We start from the raw sequence: 16625 nt of genomic DNA on the forward strand, positions 1-16625 counted from the left end.
TATATATCAGTCCTGGAGTTCCTGTTTTCCTCCTTTATCAGCCTCAAAGAAACCACTGCTAATAATTTCTCATCTTGCCAGGAATGATCTAAGCCTACACAAATGTGTATATGGGATGCCTGGGTGGCTCAGTGGTTGAGCATCTATCTGCCTTTGGCTCAGGGTCGGAGTCCTGGGATCGAATACTGCACTAGGCTCCCTGTGGGGAGCCTGCTTTTCCCTCTGCCTAGGTCTCTGCCTCTGTCTCTCATGAATAAATAAAATCTTTAAAACAAAAACAAATGTGTGTATATATATCCTTTTTTTTCTCCCAAGTAGTAGCATTTTAAATACATCATTTTATACTTTGCCCTATTCACTTAACCATAAATCTTAAACATATCAATATATATAAATCTGTCTGGTTCTTGCATTGAATGTACCAATCTTTATTAGCCCTGTGTGGATGTACATTTATCTTCCTGTACATTCATTTTAATTAGGCATCATTTATTCTTAAATCAGAAAAGCATATCACTTTCTTATTTGATTAAAATTTAGCATCTTCTCATTACTCCTTATAACACTGAGGTCAGATCCTATAGAATCAACAACCTATATCACCAACAAATGAAACCCTCTCTTTGCTTGTGCCCCCTCCCCAGATCTAAGAACGAACCTATCCCAGTTCTGTTCCACAGAACTTTCTAGAATGATGAAAGCATTCTATACTGTACTGTCCAAAGTGGTAGCCACATGTGACTACTGGGCACTGGAATTATGTTGAGTTAAAATGAGTTAATTCTAATTAAAATTGCTAAATGTGTCTAGTAGCTTTCATACTAGACAGTACATTTCAACCAACACTATGCTTGAATTTGTCTTCCCATTTTTATATTTGAAATATTTTCAAGTTGTCATTAAGGCAACAACCATAGGCTGATATCTCTATGATTTGTCTTATACTTTTCTCCCTGGAGACCTACCTCAGGGCAGTGAGAGAGATAAGAGAAAAATGGTTTTCAACTTTTGGAGGTTCTCATTTTGGATGGAGATAAAATGAGACCAAAAACATCATATAATATGGTCACTTTTTCACTGTGGACATTTATTTTTTTTCCCCATAATGTCTTATCCAAAACTATGTTGAGGAAATAAAGTTAGTTTTATGTCGATTCAGATGGTTTTAGAGTATGCTAGTCCTAGCGTTCCTAATTTCCTTTAGAAAGTCTATAAACATCTAGAATAGATCTCATTCCACAAATAGGTCCCAGAATATTCTTACAACTTAAGAATCCAATGATCAAAGGCATTCAGGAACCCAGTACAATTCAACATACTTCACAGCTCTTTTCAGATTTTAACCTATTTTGGGATCAATCTTCAGGAGTTGAGATGGAGTCAAAGAGTCACAGAATTAGCATTCAAATTCTGTTGAACAGAGAGAGGTTTATAAACTGCAGAACATGAAAGTGCTAAACACTACTATAACTTCTCACTGACTTTAGGTGCTCTAAAATCTAGAAGGCAAAAACTTCATAGTTTTAAAGTTAACATAAAAGCATGATATTCAAAATAGTAACATAAAAGGTACAGTTGAAGTTGATAACATGAAAAATTGAAAACTATGCCAGAGAAGAAACATTTTTTCAAGAAAGTTTTTTTTTTTTTTTTTTTTAAGATTTTATGTATTTATTCATGAGAGACACAAAGAGAGAGAGAGAAGGCAGAAACACAGGCAGAGGGAGAAGCAGGCTCCATGCAGGGAGCCCGACATGAGACTCAATCCCCAGTCTCCAGAATCACACCCTGGGCTAAAGGCAGTGCTACACGGCTGAGCCACCGGGGCTGCCCAAGAAAGTGTTTTTTAATGAAAATCAAGTTAGTATGCTTTTATTTTCCTGGTAGTTTCCATTTAAAATGTCTTAATAATCCCATAATCCTAGGAAAGATATTGGTATGCTCTGTAAGTCCTTCCAGGCTTTATCATTTACCTTATTTTGAAGATAAATAGAAAAGCATTTCTTTTTACTTAGGGAATACTGACTAAAACTTAAAATATTTAGTACAGTTTTTGGCTTTTTTTTTTTAACTTGTTTCACGATTTTGGCCATAAATATTTCAACTTTCTATATTTACCCAAACAGTTTTAATGTTATTTAGATGCTCTAGTAGGTGTTACTTTTGCAAAGTTCACGGATCTGAAAATTGTTTATGGTGTCACACTACACATTAGGCTTTAAAAATTAGAAGTATTATTGGCAAAGTGAGTGTCAATAAATTCTGGGGAATGTCTTCAACAAAACATGGAAGAGCTCAAATTTTTTAAAGTTCTATCATAAAATAAGATTAGGGATCAAAAAAGCCAAAATCTTTCTTATTTAAGTTTATAGGTCCTTAAGTCAATAAAACTCCTTAAGTATTAGCAAACTTAAACTTGTTGATTTAGAAACATTCAAATCCTGCAAGCAGTTTATTCAATTAAAAAAAAGATTAAATTTAGTAGGCAACTTGGTATGTTCTGACATAATGATTTGGATTGAAACTCCATCATCCTTTTGTAGTTCTAACTCTTCTAAACTCAATTCCCACTTTTTTTTTTTTTTTTTTTAAGATTTTATTTCTTTGACAGAGGAGGCAGGGAGAGAGAGAGTATGCACAAGTAGGCAGAGGGAGAAGCATACTCTGGGATCATGACCTGAGCCAAAGGCAGACCTTAAATGACTGAGCCACCCAGGCACTCCCCTCCACCTCCATCCAATTCCCATTTAAATGGCACAGCCAGAAAACTGATGGCCAGAAAAAAAAAAAAAAAATACCTATTTCATCTCAATAACATATGCTGGTATTTCTCTATGACTAAGATATTGATGTCACTTCATATAAAGGCCTATCTTTTGATTACTTATGCTTTATCTTACCTCTAATCAATGAAGTTACAGATTACAAGTGATTTTAAATGAAACTACCAGCCAGGAAAGGTATCACTATGGTTGCACTATTTAAACTGAAATATGCAGTGAAGTCATAAAGGGTACCAACTCCAGCTCTGCATGCTCCCCCTGCTGGCAGCAGTTTTCAAACAGAATGACAAGCTGATTATAGCAATGGAAAAATTTTAACCAAAAAAAGATACATATATCTTAAGAGCATCATCTATAGAGACATTTGACAGTATCATCATAATAGACATTATAAATAGCATAAAACATTACTGGACAAAGAGCAATACTATTTCCATTGTTGTCAGATTTCTTAATTTCAAAACCTCACATTTGAAAAAAAAAATTCTTGGTGACAGAGTTAGCTATAAAAGTTAGATTCAGTTTTTCTATATACCTCTAAGGATTCTTTCAAGTCTACAGATGAAACTGTATCTTCCTCTTCATCATCAGTCAGCTGGTCCTGGGAACAGTAGTGAGTGCTATAAGCAGAATGATCTTCTATTGCTTCCAGCCAGTCCTGAAATAATACAAGAATTTAAATAAAAGTGAAATGCATTTTTACTCAAAAGAGATAATAGGACAATGATTTGGAAAGCATATATTTACACGTAGAAAATATTATAGGCTCAAAAAACCAAAGGAAACCCAGACCAACCAACAACAAAATAATGATGCATGTCTCTTGTCCACAGTTCTGGATAAAAAAAAAAATTTTCCTAATACTTTAAAAATATATCTTTAAGTTTACATATTTAATAATATTAATACATACACTATAAAAACTGAGTAATGAGTGGAAATTTTTTCACTTAAAATTATAGGTTCTCAACACTGTTGGATATGCTCTTGTATACCAATATATTCAGAAATATAATTCTACTGACTTGCAATCGAGTCATAAGAAAGCCAACAACTGCCATGATGCTTTAGCTTTTATGGTTTTTAAAATATCAGTGATTTCACCAAAAAAATATTTGCCCTAAAAATGTGTTACTTCCTCCTCATTTCTTATAGCATTTCTCAAGGTTAAATTTTACCACTTTATTATATGGTCAAACAGTCAGGATTTAGTTTGTTTAGGATTCTTTGCAAGGCCAAAGTTAACCACTTTGGAAAACAGATTGTTTTAACCCCTTACGTGATTTACAAAAACAAGACAGGTCTACAGATACTCCTTTAATCTAAGGAATATGGAGTCTCCATTAAATACCTGCACTATGAATTTCTGTCCCATAAATCTCAATTTTTCTGCTTGATGCTGCTATTCAATTTACCACAAAGGAAGACAGAGGCTATACTGTAATAAATCAGAACCCCTAAGCTGAAGCCAGATTTTGTCACTTGTAAACTGTGTGACCTTGAGAGAGCATTTCATTCTTATTGGCTTCAGCTTCTGCACCTATAAATTAAGAGGCAGATTACAAAATCATTTAGGATTTTTTTTCCCCCAAAACCAGTATGGGCCCCTTACAGTCACAAAATCAAAGTAATAAAAATAATTATGAACAGATAATACCTGTAGATACATGTTGATAAAGAAATTTTCATAAGCAAAATTTCAATCTTCATATAATAGCCATTAAAAAGATAGTCAAAAAGATTTTAGACATTAATATTGAATTGATCTTATATTCTTTGTTTTTAAATATTAAGTTTTATGAAAGATAAGTGAATCCATAAAATTACCTCTCTTGACTGCTGAAGGCTATTCTTAGGAACCCTGAAGCCATGAATAGTGTCATCAAAGCATTTAATAAAGAAGAGGCAGCTATCAGTGGATTTTACCTTGGATATAAGAAGTCAGTAAAACATATCATTCATGCACATAAAATAGAACCCAACATGTATGTATGTATGTGTATGTATATACATATATACACACACACACATATACACACATATATAAAAAACAGTACATACAATACATAATAGTATTAACAACTTAATTATATCCAATTGAACATTTAAAATACAAACTGGTAAAAATTGGGGGAAAAAATGATGCACTGGGAATATCACAAGCATTTGAGCTTATCTTTGATAAGATCTGGCTTTCACATTCTTAGTTACTCAAGGTAAATACTAATAGTCCATTACATATGTAGTTTTAGTTTTATCCTTTATATTTAAAATCTTAGCATGCACTTAGGCTATAAAACCCTTTAAATACCACAGCTCCTATTTCCTATTCATACCATTCTCCTGAACCTTTTCTTTGAGCTGAGTGTACAAAATATTTGAACTGAGTGTAAAAGAACAAGCACATTTGAGATTAATTTTAAAAAAGGTGGAGGGGGGAGGAAAGAAAAAATATGTCTCATTGAAATATAAGTTTAAAAAGTGAGGAGATTTAAAAATGGAAAACGATAGACTTCTTCTACTTCACGACCCTACAAGAGTACCACTCTCCTTGCAGAAAACAACTATAAAAAGCAACTGCCTGGGTGGCTCCATTGGTTGGGTATCCGACTCTTGATTTTGGCTCTGGTCCTGATCTAGGGGTCATGAGGTTGAGCCCAGCATTGGGCTCTGTGCTGGGTGTGTTGTCTGCTTGGGATTCTTTCTCTCTCTCTGTCCCTCCCATCCCTGCTCATGCTCTCACTCGCTCTTTCTCAAAATGGATAAAGTCTTTAAAAAAATAAAAGGGCAACTGCTGGAGAACTGGAGAGTGAACAAAAGTTGACAGACTCTGACAAGGAATGCACATGCTCTTGGAGAAAAGGAAATAACTAAATCCCCAAGTTTTTCAACTGAGACATGCAGTTCACAGGGTGGCACAAAAGCAGCATGGGCCCAGGTGGAAAAACCCACAGTCTTTCTGTCTTTGAGAATAAATAAAGGAAAGCCAGAGAGCCATAAATACTAAGGAGAGTCGGGTAATCTTCCAAGGGAAAAACGGGATCCCCAAACTCTGTTCACAGCTGAGAAAAGACTCAGAGCAGTCACTTAAGTACAACCTATCTAAATGCAGACCAGAGCTGCCGCCCAAGAAATAGAGTTTACAACCTAAATCCAGCTAAGAAAATGACCTGCTCAAACAATGGAAATAATATTTAACAGAGAAAAATAACAGACACCGGAATTCCCAGAACTTAACATTCATAACATTAAGGATACAATCCAAAATCACCTGATATATGAAGCAGAAAGTGGAACATATTCTCAAAAGAAGTCTAATTAAAAGGCAAGATTTTCAGAATGGTTAATAGAAACCCATATATACTATCTACACCAGATAGAAAATAAAGATATATAAGTTAAAAGGAAATGAATAGAAAAAGATAACTATGCAAACAATAAGCCTAAGAAGGCCTGAGTGGTTATATTAATGTTGGGCAAAATAGATTTCAAAATAGATTTCAAAATATATTACAGGAGATAAAGAGGGCTACCATATAATATATATAATAATAAAAGAGTAAATTCACCAGGAAGACAACATTGGTGTGTATGTGATCAATAACTGAGAAATGGACAATTCCACAAGCATAACTGGATATCTTGATGTCTCTCTCAACAGTTGATACAATTAGCCAAAAATCAGCAAAAACACAGATCTCAACAACACTATCAACCACCATAACTGAGTATTTACAGGACTTTACATCCAATAACAGCAAAATACACATTATTTTCAAGTGCCTTTCCTGGGATAACCCATATATTGAGTCATCAAGCAAGTCTCAATGCATTTGATAGGACAGAAATTACATAGGATACATTCAATGACCAAAATGAAATTATAAATCAGAAACAGATCAATCATAAAAACCCCAGTTACTTGGAAATTAAACACACCTATAAATATTCGTTGGTTCAAAGACATTTCTAACAGAAATTAGCAAATATTTTGAACTAGATCACTATGAAAATATACCAAAATTAGCTGCATGAAACTACAACAGTTTCAAAGGCAAAAGTATAACTATAAATGGCTTTATTAGTAAAGAATATAGGCCTTAATAATCTAAGCTTTGGCCTTGAGAAACTAATAAAAGCAAATTAAACCCAAAGCATAGAGAAATTTTTTTAAAGAATAAAAATCGATAGAAAAATAAAAAATTCACAAAAATCCAGAACTAGTTCTTTGAAAAGATCAATAAAATTGATAAACTGCTAGCCATATTAGAGAAGAAAAAGACAAGACACAAATTACTAATGTAAAAAAAATGAAAAAGGGCACAATACTACCTAGCATACGAACATTAAAAACATAAGGGAGTATTAGTAACAAAAAGTTTGATAACCTAAGAAAATGGACAAATTTTTTGAAAGGCAAAAATTACAAACATCAACCCGAGAGAGAAAATTTGAAAAAGCTTTTTAACAACTGAAGAAATTTGTAATTACAATCCCTCCCATAAAAACAAAACAAAACAACCAACCTTCTGGCCCATGAATTAGATCAGCATTTAGGAAAGAAATAAACCTAATCCTACAAAAACTTTTGCAAAAACTGGAAAGAAATATTTCTAATTCATTATATGAGACCAGTGTTTCCAGGATTCCAAAACCACACAAAAATATCACAAGAGAAATATAAACCAATATCCATCAGGAACAAAGAAGCAAAAATTCTTAACAAAATATTAGAAAACAATTTATTAAAATTATAATATATCATGACTAACTGAAATTTATCCCAGCAGTATGACTGGTTTATTAACACCTTAAAATCTATCAGTGTAATTAACCATATTAATAGAATGAGTAAAACTCTATGATAATATGCAAAAAGCATTTAATAAAATTCAACAGATTCTCATGACAAGGGCTCTCAGTAAATTAGGAAATAAAAGTAACTTCCTAAAGCAGATTAAGGGCATCTATAAAAAATTTATAGCTAATAACTCAGTAATGAAAGGCTCAATGCTTTGTACCTAATACAAAACAAAAGAAAGTTGGCTCTCACCAATTCTATTCAAAATTGTACCAAAGGTCTAATCCAGTACAATAAAGGATAAGAAAGAAAAGGCATATGAATTGTAAATAAATATAACAATCTTTATTTGCAGTTAACATGATTGTGCATGTAAGAGACCCTGAGGAATCTGCAAAAAAAGCTACTAAAACTAGTAAGGGAATTTAGCAAGGTTGCAATACTCAAAACAAAATTATAATAGCAGCAAAAAATAGAAAATGAAAATTTGAAGTCTGTAATAACAGCTTCAAAAAATAAACATGCAAGAATAAATTTAGCATAAAATATAAGATACTACAGAAGGAAATTAAAGAAGATTTCAATAAAGGAGAGATAAAAATGTTCATACCTTAGAGGTCTTAATATTGCTAAAGTTACAATCTTTCCCAAGTAAATCTATATATTTAATGCAATACCAAATAAGACAACCATCCCCCAACACTGAAAATTGATGAAAGACAACATACTGAAAAGCATTTATTCAAGAAAAATCTACTAAATCTCTCAGTAAGAATAGTAGATATGGATGGAGTTTTAGCCTGAGTATGCTCCATTACCCTCTCCTCCTAGCTCTGTGGCTAACTGTAACATGATGAGGCAAGCTTTAAATACTGAAGCTGACTTTATTTAGAATAGGGTCTTGAAAATTCCAAGCCTAGGGCTTTGTCAAAAAACAGCAATCTTGGTAGCAAGCAATCAGGAAAAGCCAACATCACAGAAAATGAGGTCTAAATATAATGAGCCAAGCAACAAACTGGCAAGTGAGCCAGACATTTTTTTTTAAGATTTTATTTATTTATTCATGAGAGATACATGGCGGGGGGGGGGGGGGCGGCACAGAGACACAGGCAGAGGGAGAAGCAGGCTCCATGCAGGAAGCCCAATGTGGGATTCGACCCTGGGTCTCCAGGATCAGGCCCTGGGCTGAAGGCAGTGGTAAACCACTGAGCCATCAGGGCTGCCCTGAGCCAGACATTTAAAAAAAACTCTCAGAAAAATGTTCAAAAACTAAGGCAAATCATATTTAATAATTAAAGTATAATGACAATAACGTATCAAATAGAAAATATCAATAAAAATATGCAATTTATGAAAAAGAACCAAGTGGAAATTTTGGAATTGAAAATTACAAGAATTGAAATGAAAAATTCACTCAAGAGATGATGTGAGATGGAAGGGAGAAAAACAAATCACTGTGGGGCATTATGACATATACCAACAGACAAAGTCACAGAAGGAGAGAAAAAAGGCTGAAAAAAATATTTAAAGAAATAATGGTTGAAAATTTCCCAAGTTAAAGAAATAATGGTTGAAAATTTCCCAAGTTCAATGGAAACATTACACATTCAAGAAGTCCAATAAATTCCCGTAGGATAAATCCAGAGCGATCTGTACCTAGACACATCTTAGTCAAACTGTTGACACCCAAAACCAGAAAATATTTTAAGTTATGAGAAAAAGGACGCATCAAATACAGGGGAAGCCCAGTACAATTCACAGCTGACTTTGCATGGAAAACAATGGAGGACAGAGGTAACAGGATGACATATTCAAAGTGCTGAAAGAAAATTTCTCTGTCTTGTAAAAATATTGTCCTAAAATGAAGGCAAAATATACTACCAAATAAAAAAGCACTGAGACAATTTATTAGGTGTACCTAACAAAAAAGAATTTTAAAAAAGTTCTTCAAGCTAAAAGAAAGTAACACCAAACAAGAAAAAAAAAAAAAACTGGAGAAGTTAATTGCATAGGTAATTCTAAAATATGTATCTTCTCTGGAATAATTTAAAGGAATTTATACAACTGTAAAATTGTATGGCTGAGCTTGTAACATCATAGTGCGGTACCGTACATATGACAATAATAGGACAAAGGATAAAGGAAGGAATGGAGCTAAGCTGGAGCAAGGAAATGACCCCATACATCCAGCAAAAAAAATAAACCAAGCTAGAAATGGTAAAAACATGAGTTATGATAAAAGACTCTCTCTATAAATTTATTTTTTTCTCTTCTGTTCTCTTTTTAAGAGCACAGATTAACTTGTATCCACATAAAAACCTATACACTAATGCTCAGTGTATCATTCATAACAGCCAAAAAGTAAAATCAACCCAAATATTCATTAACTGATGAATCGATAAGTACTGTCTATCCACACAGTGGAATATTATTTAGCCATAAAAGCACTGAAGTAATGATACATGCTATAATATGGATGAACCTTGCAAACATGCTAAGCAAAAGAATCCAGAAACAAAAGACCATATATTATATGAAATGTCCAGAATAGGCAAATTTAGAGAGACAGATATTAATGATTGCCTAGGGGGTGGGAGGAAGCAATGAGGTATGATTGCCAACGGGTATGAAGTTTCTTTGTGGAATTACAGAAACGTTCTAAAATGGATTATGGTTATGAATGCACAAGCCTCTGTCCATACAAAAAAATCATTGGATCATTTTAAGTGGGTGAACCATATATGATGTGAATAGTTCAATAAAAGTATTTTAAAACAAACACACAAATTTGTATAAAGCAATAGATATAACACTGTATTGTTGAGTTTTAAACATCTAGTCATGATATATATAACAATAACACAAAGGTAAGGGTAGAAAGTGGAACATATATTAAAGCATATTAAATATGAAGTAATAGTTTCTGACAGATTAAGATGCATACTGGAATATCTAGTGCAACCACTAAGAAATAACTTTAAGATATTGTAAAATACAAACAAAAGGAAATGGTACATGAGAAATACATATTTATGTAGAAGAGGAAGAATAAAGAATAACAAAATGAGTATAGAAGCAAACAGCAAAATGACAGAAATCCAACCACATCAATAACATTAAGTATAATTAAACATTCCTCTTTTTTTTAAGATTTTATTTTTAAGTAATCCCTATACTCAACATGGGGCTCAAACTCACAACTCCTAGATCAAAAGTCACATTCTCCACTGACTGAGACAGCCAGGTGCCCCTCAACAAACATTCCTATCACAAGGTAGAGGTTGCCAAACTGGATAAAAATACCAAATACAACTGTATGCTCTCTATAAGAAACTTACTTTAGAGCTAAGCACATAAACAGGGTGAAAGTAAAAGGAGGGAAAAAGATACACAGTGTAAACAGTATCCATACAAGAGTTAGAGTGACTACAGTGACTGCTATGGACTGAACTGTGTCCTCTCCAAATTCATATGTTGAACCCCCAACCCTCAATGAGACTGTATTTGTAAATGGTGCCTCCAAAGAGGAAATTAAGATTAAATGAGCTCAAAAGAGTGGGGCCCTAATTTAGTAAGACTGGCATCCTTAATAGAGGAAAAGAAACCGATGCCTGCACACAAAGAAAAAGCCGTGGGAGAATTGCAACAAGGCAGCTATCTGCAAACCAAAGAGAAAGGCCTCAAGAGAAACCTATCACTCAACATCAGAGCTTAAACTATAAAATTCATAAGGAAACATAGGGATAAAGCTTCTTAGCAATGGACTTAGCAATGACTTCTTGGACATGACACAAGTGATAGAAGAAAAAATAGATAAATTCAACTACATCAAAATTAAAAACTCCGGGATCCCTGGTGGCGCAGCGGTTTGGCGCCTGCCTTTGGCCCAGGGCGCGATCCTGGAGACTCGGGATCGAATCCCACGTCGGGCTCCCGGTGCATGGAGCCTGCTTCTCCCTCTGCCTGTGTCTCTGCCTCTCTCTCTCTCTCTCTATCATAAATAAATAAAAATTAAAAAAAAAAATTAAAAACTCCTATGTATCAAAGAGCACTACTAACAGAGTATAAAGGCAATCCACAGAATGGGAGAAAATATTTGCAAATCATATACGGATAAAGGGTTAATATCCAAAACATACAAAGAACTCCTATAACTCAACATCAACAAAAATCCAAACAGCCCAATTAAAAAATGGGCAAAGGGCTTAAAATGGTATTTCTCCAAAGATAATATAGGATATCCAAGCAGCACACGAAAAGATGCTCAACATCACCAGTCAAAAGAGAAACGCAAATCAAACCACAATTACATACCACTTCACACTCATTAAGATGGTCAATATTAAAAAACAAAAGAAAAGAAAAGAAGTGCTGATGAGGATGTGGAGAAAGTGAAACTGGAACCCTTGTACATTGTTGGTATGAACATAAGATGGGGCAGCTGCTATGGAAAACAGCATGAAATTCCTCAAAAAGTTAAAAATAGAACTACCATATCATTCAGCAATTCCACTTCTAGGTCTGCAATCAAAAGAATTGAAGAGATATTTGCACATGTTCACTGCAGCATTTTTCACAATTGCCAAGAGGTGGAAGCAATTCAAATACCCACTGGCAAATGAATGCATCAAGAAATGTGGTCTGTAACATACAGTGGAATATTACTCAGCCTTAAATAAACCCTGTCATTCTATAGCATGGATCAATCTTGAGGATATCAGACTAAGTTTAGTAAGGCAGTCATAAAAAGACAAATACTGTATGATTCCACTTATAAGAGGCATCTAAAGTAGTCAAACTCCTAGAAACAAAAAGTAGAACAATAGCCGCCAGGCATGAAAGGTAGGGGAAATAGGCAGTTAGTTGCTCAATGGGTATAATTTCAGTTTTGAAAGATGAAGAAATTCCAGAGATCTGTTGCACAACAAAGTAAATAGAGTTCAATCTACTGAACTATAACACTTAAAACCCATTAACATAGTACATTTTATGTTAGGGGCTTTTTTACCACAACTAAATTTTTTCAAAAAGGAAAGAAATTCTGACACAAGCTGTAACATGGATGAACCCTGAGGCTAAGTGAAATAAGCCAGTCACAAAAGGACAAATACTGCATGATTCCACTTATGCGAGGTATCCAGCAAGGTCAAACTCAGAGACAACAAGTAGAATGGTGGCTGCCAGGGCCTATAAATAGGAGAGGAGTTAGTGACTGATGGGTAAAGAGTTTTAGTTTGGGAAGAAGAAAAGAGTTCTGGAGATGGATGGTGCTGATCGCTGCAAAATAATACACATGTACTTAATGCCACTGAACTGCAAAATGAAAAAATTAAGAAACTAATAGCTATAAACACTTCTATTAGAAAAAAAGATCTCAGATCAATAATCTAAGATTTTATCTTAAGGAACTACAGAGCAAACAGAGTGCTTTATAGCAGCCACACAGTGAATGCTCATTAGCTTGCATTGATAATAATATAGCAGGAGCTAACCAATTTCACAGAAGTTAAAGAGCCAGAAATTTTAAAAGGGTAAATGGAGCAACTCATTGGTATTCTGATTTAAAGAAAACAAGAATGAGATAAAGGGCCCAAATGAGGAAAAAGTTGGGTATTAAGTAAAAGAGTTTATAGAAGGAACAGAAGAGAATGGCCAGGATTTCACCGAAAGAGGAAAAAAAAAAAAAATTACACAGATAAAATCAGAGAAATGACCCTGGCTCTTTGGTCCAATGTGAAAGGAGGAAGGAGTAGGACACTGAAGGGCTGGCTGTGTAATTAGGCTATACTGCTGCAGAATGTGACAAGTCTGGGACTCCCCAAGGGGAATTTCTGATCTTCTGGGGGTGTTCACCCTGAGAAAGGCAGGTGCTGTGCTCTCAAGAGCAGATGGACTGCCAAAATAAGTTGACAACCCTAAAGGATCTGAAGTAGGAAATAAGAAAGCATGTCTAGGTTCCAGACTTAGACTAATCTCTAAAGAGGAGAGACTCACTTTTTCTCCTGGTTGGTGAAAGTATGAACAGTGAACAATGAGAACCTAGGAATCCCAATTTTGACACAGACTTTAAATTTTAACACTAGAAAAACTTTCATTATCCCAATTTAGCCATGTATATATATATATATATACATGTATAACATAATACGTAGATATACACATACATATATATGTGAGAATATACACACACACAAAATGTTAAAGACTTTTGTTTTCAGATAACTCATGTCTCATCCCACAATATGCAGAGATAAACAAAAACTGATATTTTTAAAACAGATTCCATAATTTTACTTGTTCTCAAAAAAAAAAAAATATATATATATATATAAGTGCCTTCTATCCCCAAGATTTTACAAGGCAGCTTATAAAAATAATTTGGGGCAATCACTCGCAAAAATTGATTTCATGATTTGAGCAAAAGATCCATGTGTCATCCTACCGTGCATACTGCTTGAGTTAGGTGTTTGCATCCCTGGCGATAAATGTTACGGACTGCATCAGGCCTTCAAAATAAATATTAAATTATCAAGACAAAAGGAAAAGAGATAAGCAGCAACTTTTAATCTTTCAGAATTTAGATAATGAAATTTAGTAAGTATCAGGGTCATAATACTTACTGTTTCCGATACCATGAAAGGACTCCATGTTCTAACACTACCCAGAATAGTCTCCAGCCAAAAAACCTTGAACTCTAAGGGGAAAAATGGCAAAGATTTTCCAAGCTGACACATCTAGATTCAAATATCTGACTGATAAAAATTAACTTATCAGAGTTCTATTGTAGTCTTTCATCTAGACAGTACTACTAAACATTAAAAAATGATCAAAAAAATAAAATAAGCTAAAAAATAAATAAATAAAATAAAATAAAATAAAATAAAATAAAATAAAATAAAATAAAATAAACAATGATCAAACATGGGGACGCCTGGGTGGCTCAGTAGGTTAAGCACCTGCCTTTGGCTCAAGTCATGATCTCAGGGTTTTGGGATCAAGCCCCGCACCAGGCTCCATGCTCAGCATGAAGTCTGCTTGTTCCTCTCCCCTCTTCCCTCCTCCCCATGCTCACTCTTGCTCACTCTCAAATAAATTAAATTGTTAAAAAAAAAAAATCAAACATAAACTAAGGTACTAAGTGCAGTAATGAAAACGTACCACTCACTACAGGGAGACAGGAAGAGAAGAAATGCCATACTAACAAGATCAACAATGAACACAGTTTATAGTTCTGACAATATTACTCAGGGATATTTACAGGAAAATTTTCATTTGGGGACTTCAAAGACAAAGTATGGAATGAACTGAAAAAAAGTGTTCTGATTTCATACAACATAAACACTTGTGCATAAATATAGAGGAGTGCTTGCAAATGCAAATGAAAATACATGCTCTAAAATAGTTAATTCTAGAAAACATTGAACTCCCAAAATGCAAAGAAATTTTTAGAACCAGAAAGATTTTCAATGTGTGCTCTGTGACAATTCAAATACTAAATTCCTATTAAGTCCTCCTTCGTTCAATAGTCATAACAAAAACACTATGATTCTACAATTAAGAAAAAAATATGTTCTCCCACTCTGTTCTGTAGAATCTTGGTCACCTAAAAGTGTCAGGCTATCAACACAAAAGACAGCAATTGTTACAGCAAATGGAAGCCTGATAAAGTCCAGCGCTAGAGGAAATGATTTATGTTGTAAGATCCATGAATGATTAAGTCAGAATATTTAAATTTTTTTAACAAAAATGGAGCACCTGAGACTTCTTTCCTTTTTTAAAAAAAAAATTATTTATTTGACAGAGACAGAGTGCTCATGCACAAGTTGCACAGAAGCAGGGAGAGGGGGAGTGGGAGTGAGAGGGGGAGAAGCTGACTCCCTGCTGAGCAGGGAGCCTGATGCAGGGCTCGATCCCAGGACCCTGGGATCATGAACTGAGCTGAATACAGCTACTTAACTGACTGAGCCACCCAGGTGACCCTCTTTCCAGTTTTATACATAAATACATCATCCCCGCTTACCTTCCAGAGAGGGCCTTCATATCGTTTCAACACTTTGTAGACAACCTATGAAAATATGTTTTCATGAAAAATGCTATCCATATATTTCAAGAATCCAAAATCTTTTTCTAAAAATGATCATGTGCAAGTAGTCCATTACTACATACCTTATTACCAATAAGAATGTGTTTCATTTCAGCACCCTGAGCAAGGTCAAGGGGTTTCTGATCTGTGTAAAACACAAGGGGAAAAAAAAAATCAAGAGTTTAATTGTATATAAAATAGATACTACCATTACAGCATATAATATTCTTTCATTATTCCAAAAACCACATCTTTTTCTTCTCCACCCCACCCCACATTACGCACCTTAAGTTGCCATCTCAACTCTTCCTGGCCCCCATTCTCGTAGCTATTAAACTAGTAAACAAGATGGATCTCAGAACACTGTACAGGTTCCGTGATCCTTCAAGCCTTCTTACTTTATTTAAATCATCGTAGTAGCAAAGTACCACATATAGTGGCTTCAAACAACACAATTTTTATGTAGTTTGGGAAGTCAGAAGTCTGAAACCAAAATCACTGGGGCCAAAATGAAGGTATATACAGGATTTCACTCCTTCTGGTGGCTCTAGGGGACACTCCATTTTCTTGCCCCTATCCAGTTTCTAGAGTCCCCTACATCACTTGATTTGCAGTCCCCCCGCTTTTCAAGGCACATCACTCGAAACACTGCTTCCATCCTTAAGTTTTCTCTCCCAACGTTCTGATCCTCCTGCCTTCTCCCTTTAAGGACAATTGTGATTACACTGGTTGGGCCCAGCTGGAGAGTTCAGGACTCTCTCCCTATCTCAAGATACTTAACTAATCACATCTTTAGGGGGCCATTATTCAGCCTACCACAGCCACTTCTAAGCTGCTTCACCAGAGAATAGGTAGCAGAGAAAGCTCACAAGCTAAAAGCGTGATGGTCCACACTGAGAACAAAAGAAAAAAGTGATAATAGAGAACAAAACCAGCAAGGCATTATGGTAACTTCTGC

The 16625-nt window shown here is 34.6% G+C and overlaps 1 protein-coding gene across 4 annotated transcripts in view; it reads right to left on the minus strand.

Moving 5' to 3' along the window:
• OSBPL1A (oxysterol binding protein like 1A) overlaps window positions 1-16625 on the minus strand; it is a 227771-nt gene that overhangs the window by 133234 nt on the left and 77912 nt on the right. For 2 of the 4 annotated variants that reach the window (XM_077900283.1, XM_077900284.1), the window contains exons 8-13: window positions 15751-15812; window positions 15605-15649; window positions 14205-14278; window positions 14027-14090; window positions 4611-4709; window positions 3319-3441 (exon numbers count right to left, since the gene is read on the minus strand). In XM_077900283.1, coding sequence (XP_077756409.1) covers window positions 3319-3441; window positions 4611-4709; window positions 14027-14090; window positions 14205-14278; window positions 15605-15649; window positions 15751-15812 — 467 coding nt within the window. Of the gene's footprint in view, window positions 1-2900; window positions 2960-3318; window positions 3442-4610; window positions 4710-14026; window positions 14091-14204; window positions 14279-15604; window positions 15650-15750; window positions 15813-16625 lie in introns of those variants that run through there. The other 2 variants (XM_077900285.1, XM_077900286.1) reach the window with 2 other exon arrangements.

This window comes from Canis aureus, chromosome 6 (genome assembly GCF_053574225.1).
Source record: "Canis aureus isolate CA01 chromosome 6, VMU_Caureus_v.1.0, whole genome shotgun sequence".
Taxonomy (NCBI): Eukaryota; Metazoa; Chordata; class Mammalia; order Carnivora; family Canidae; genus Canis; species Canis aureus.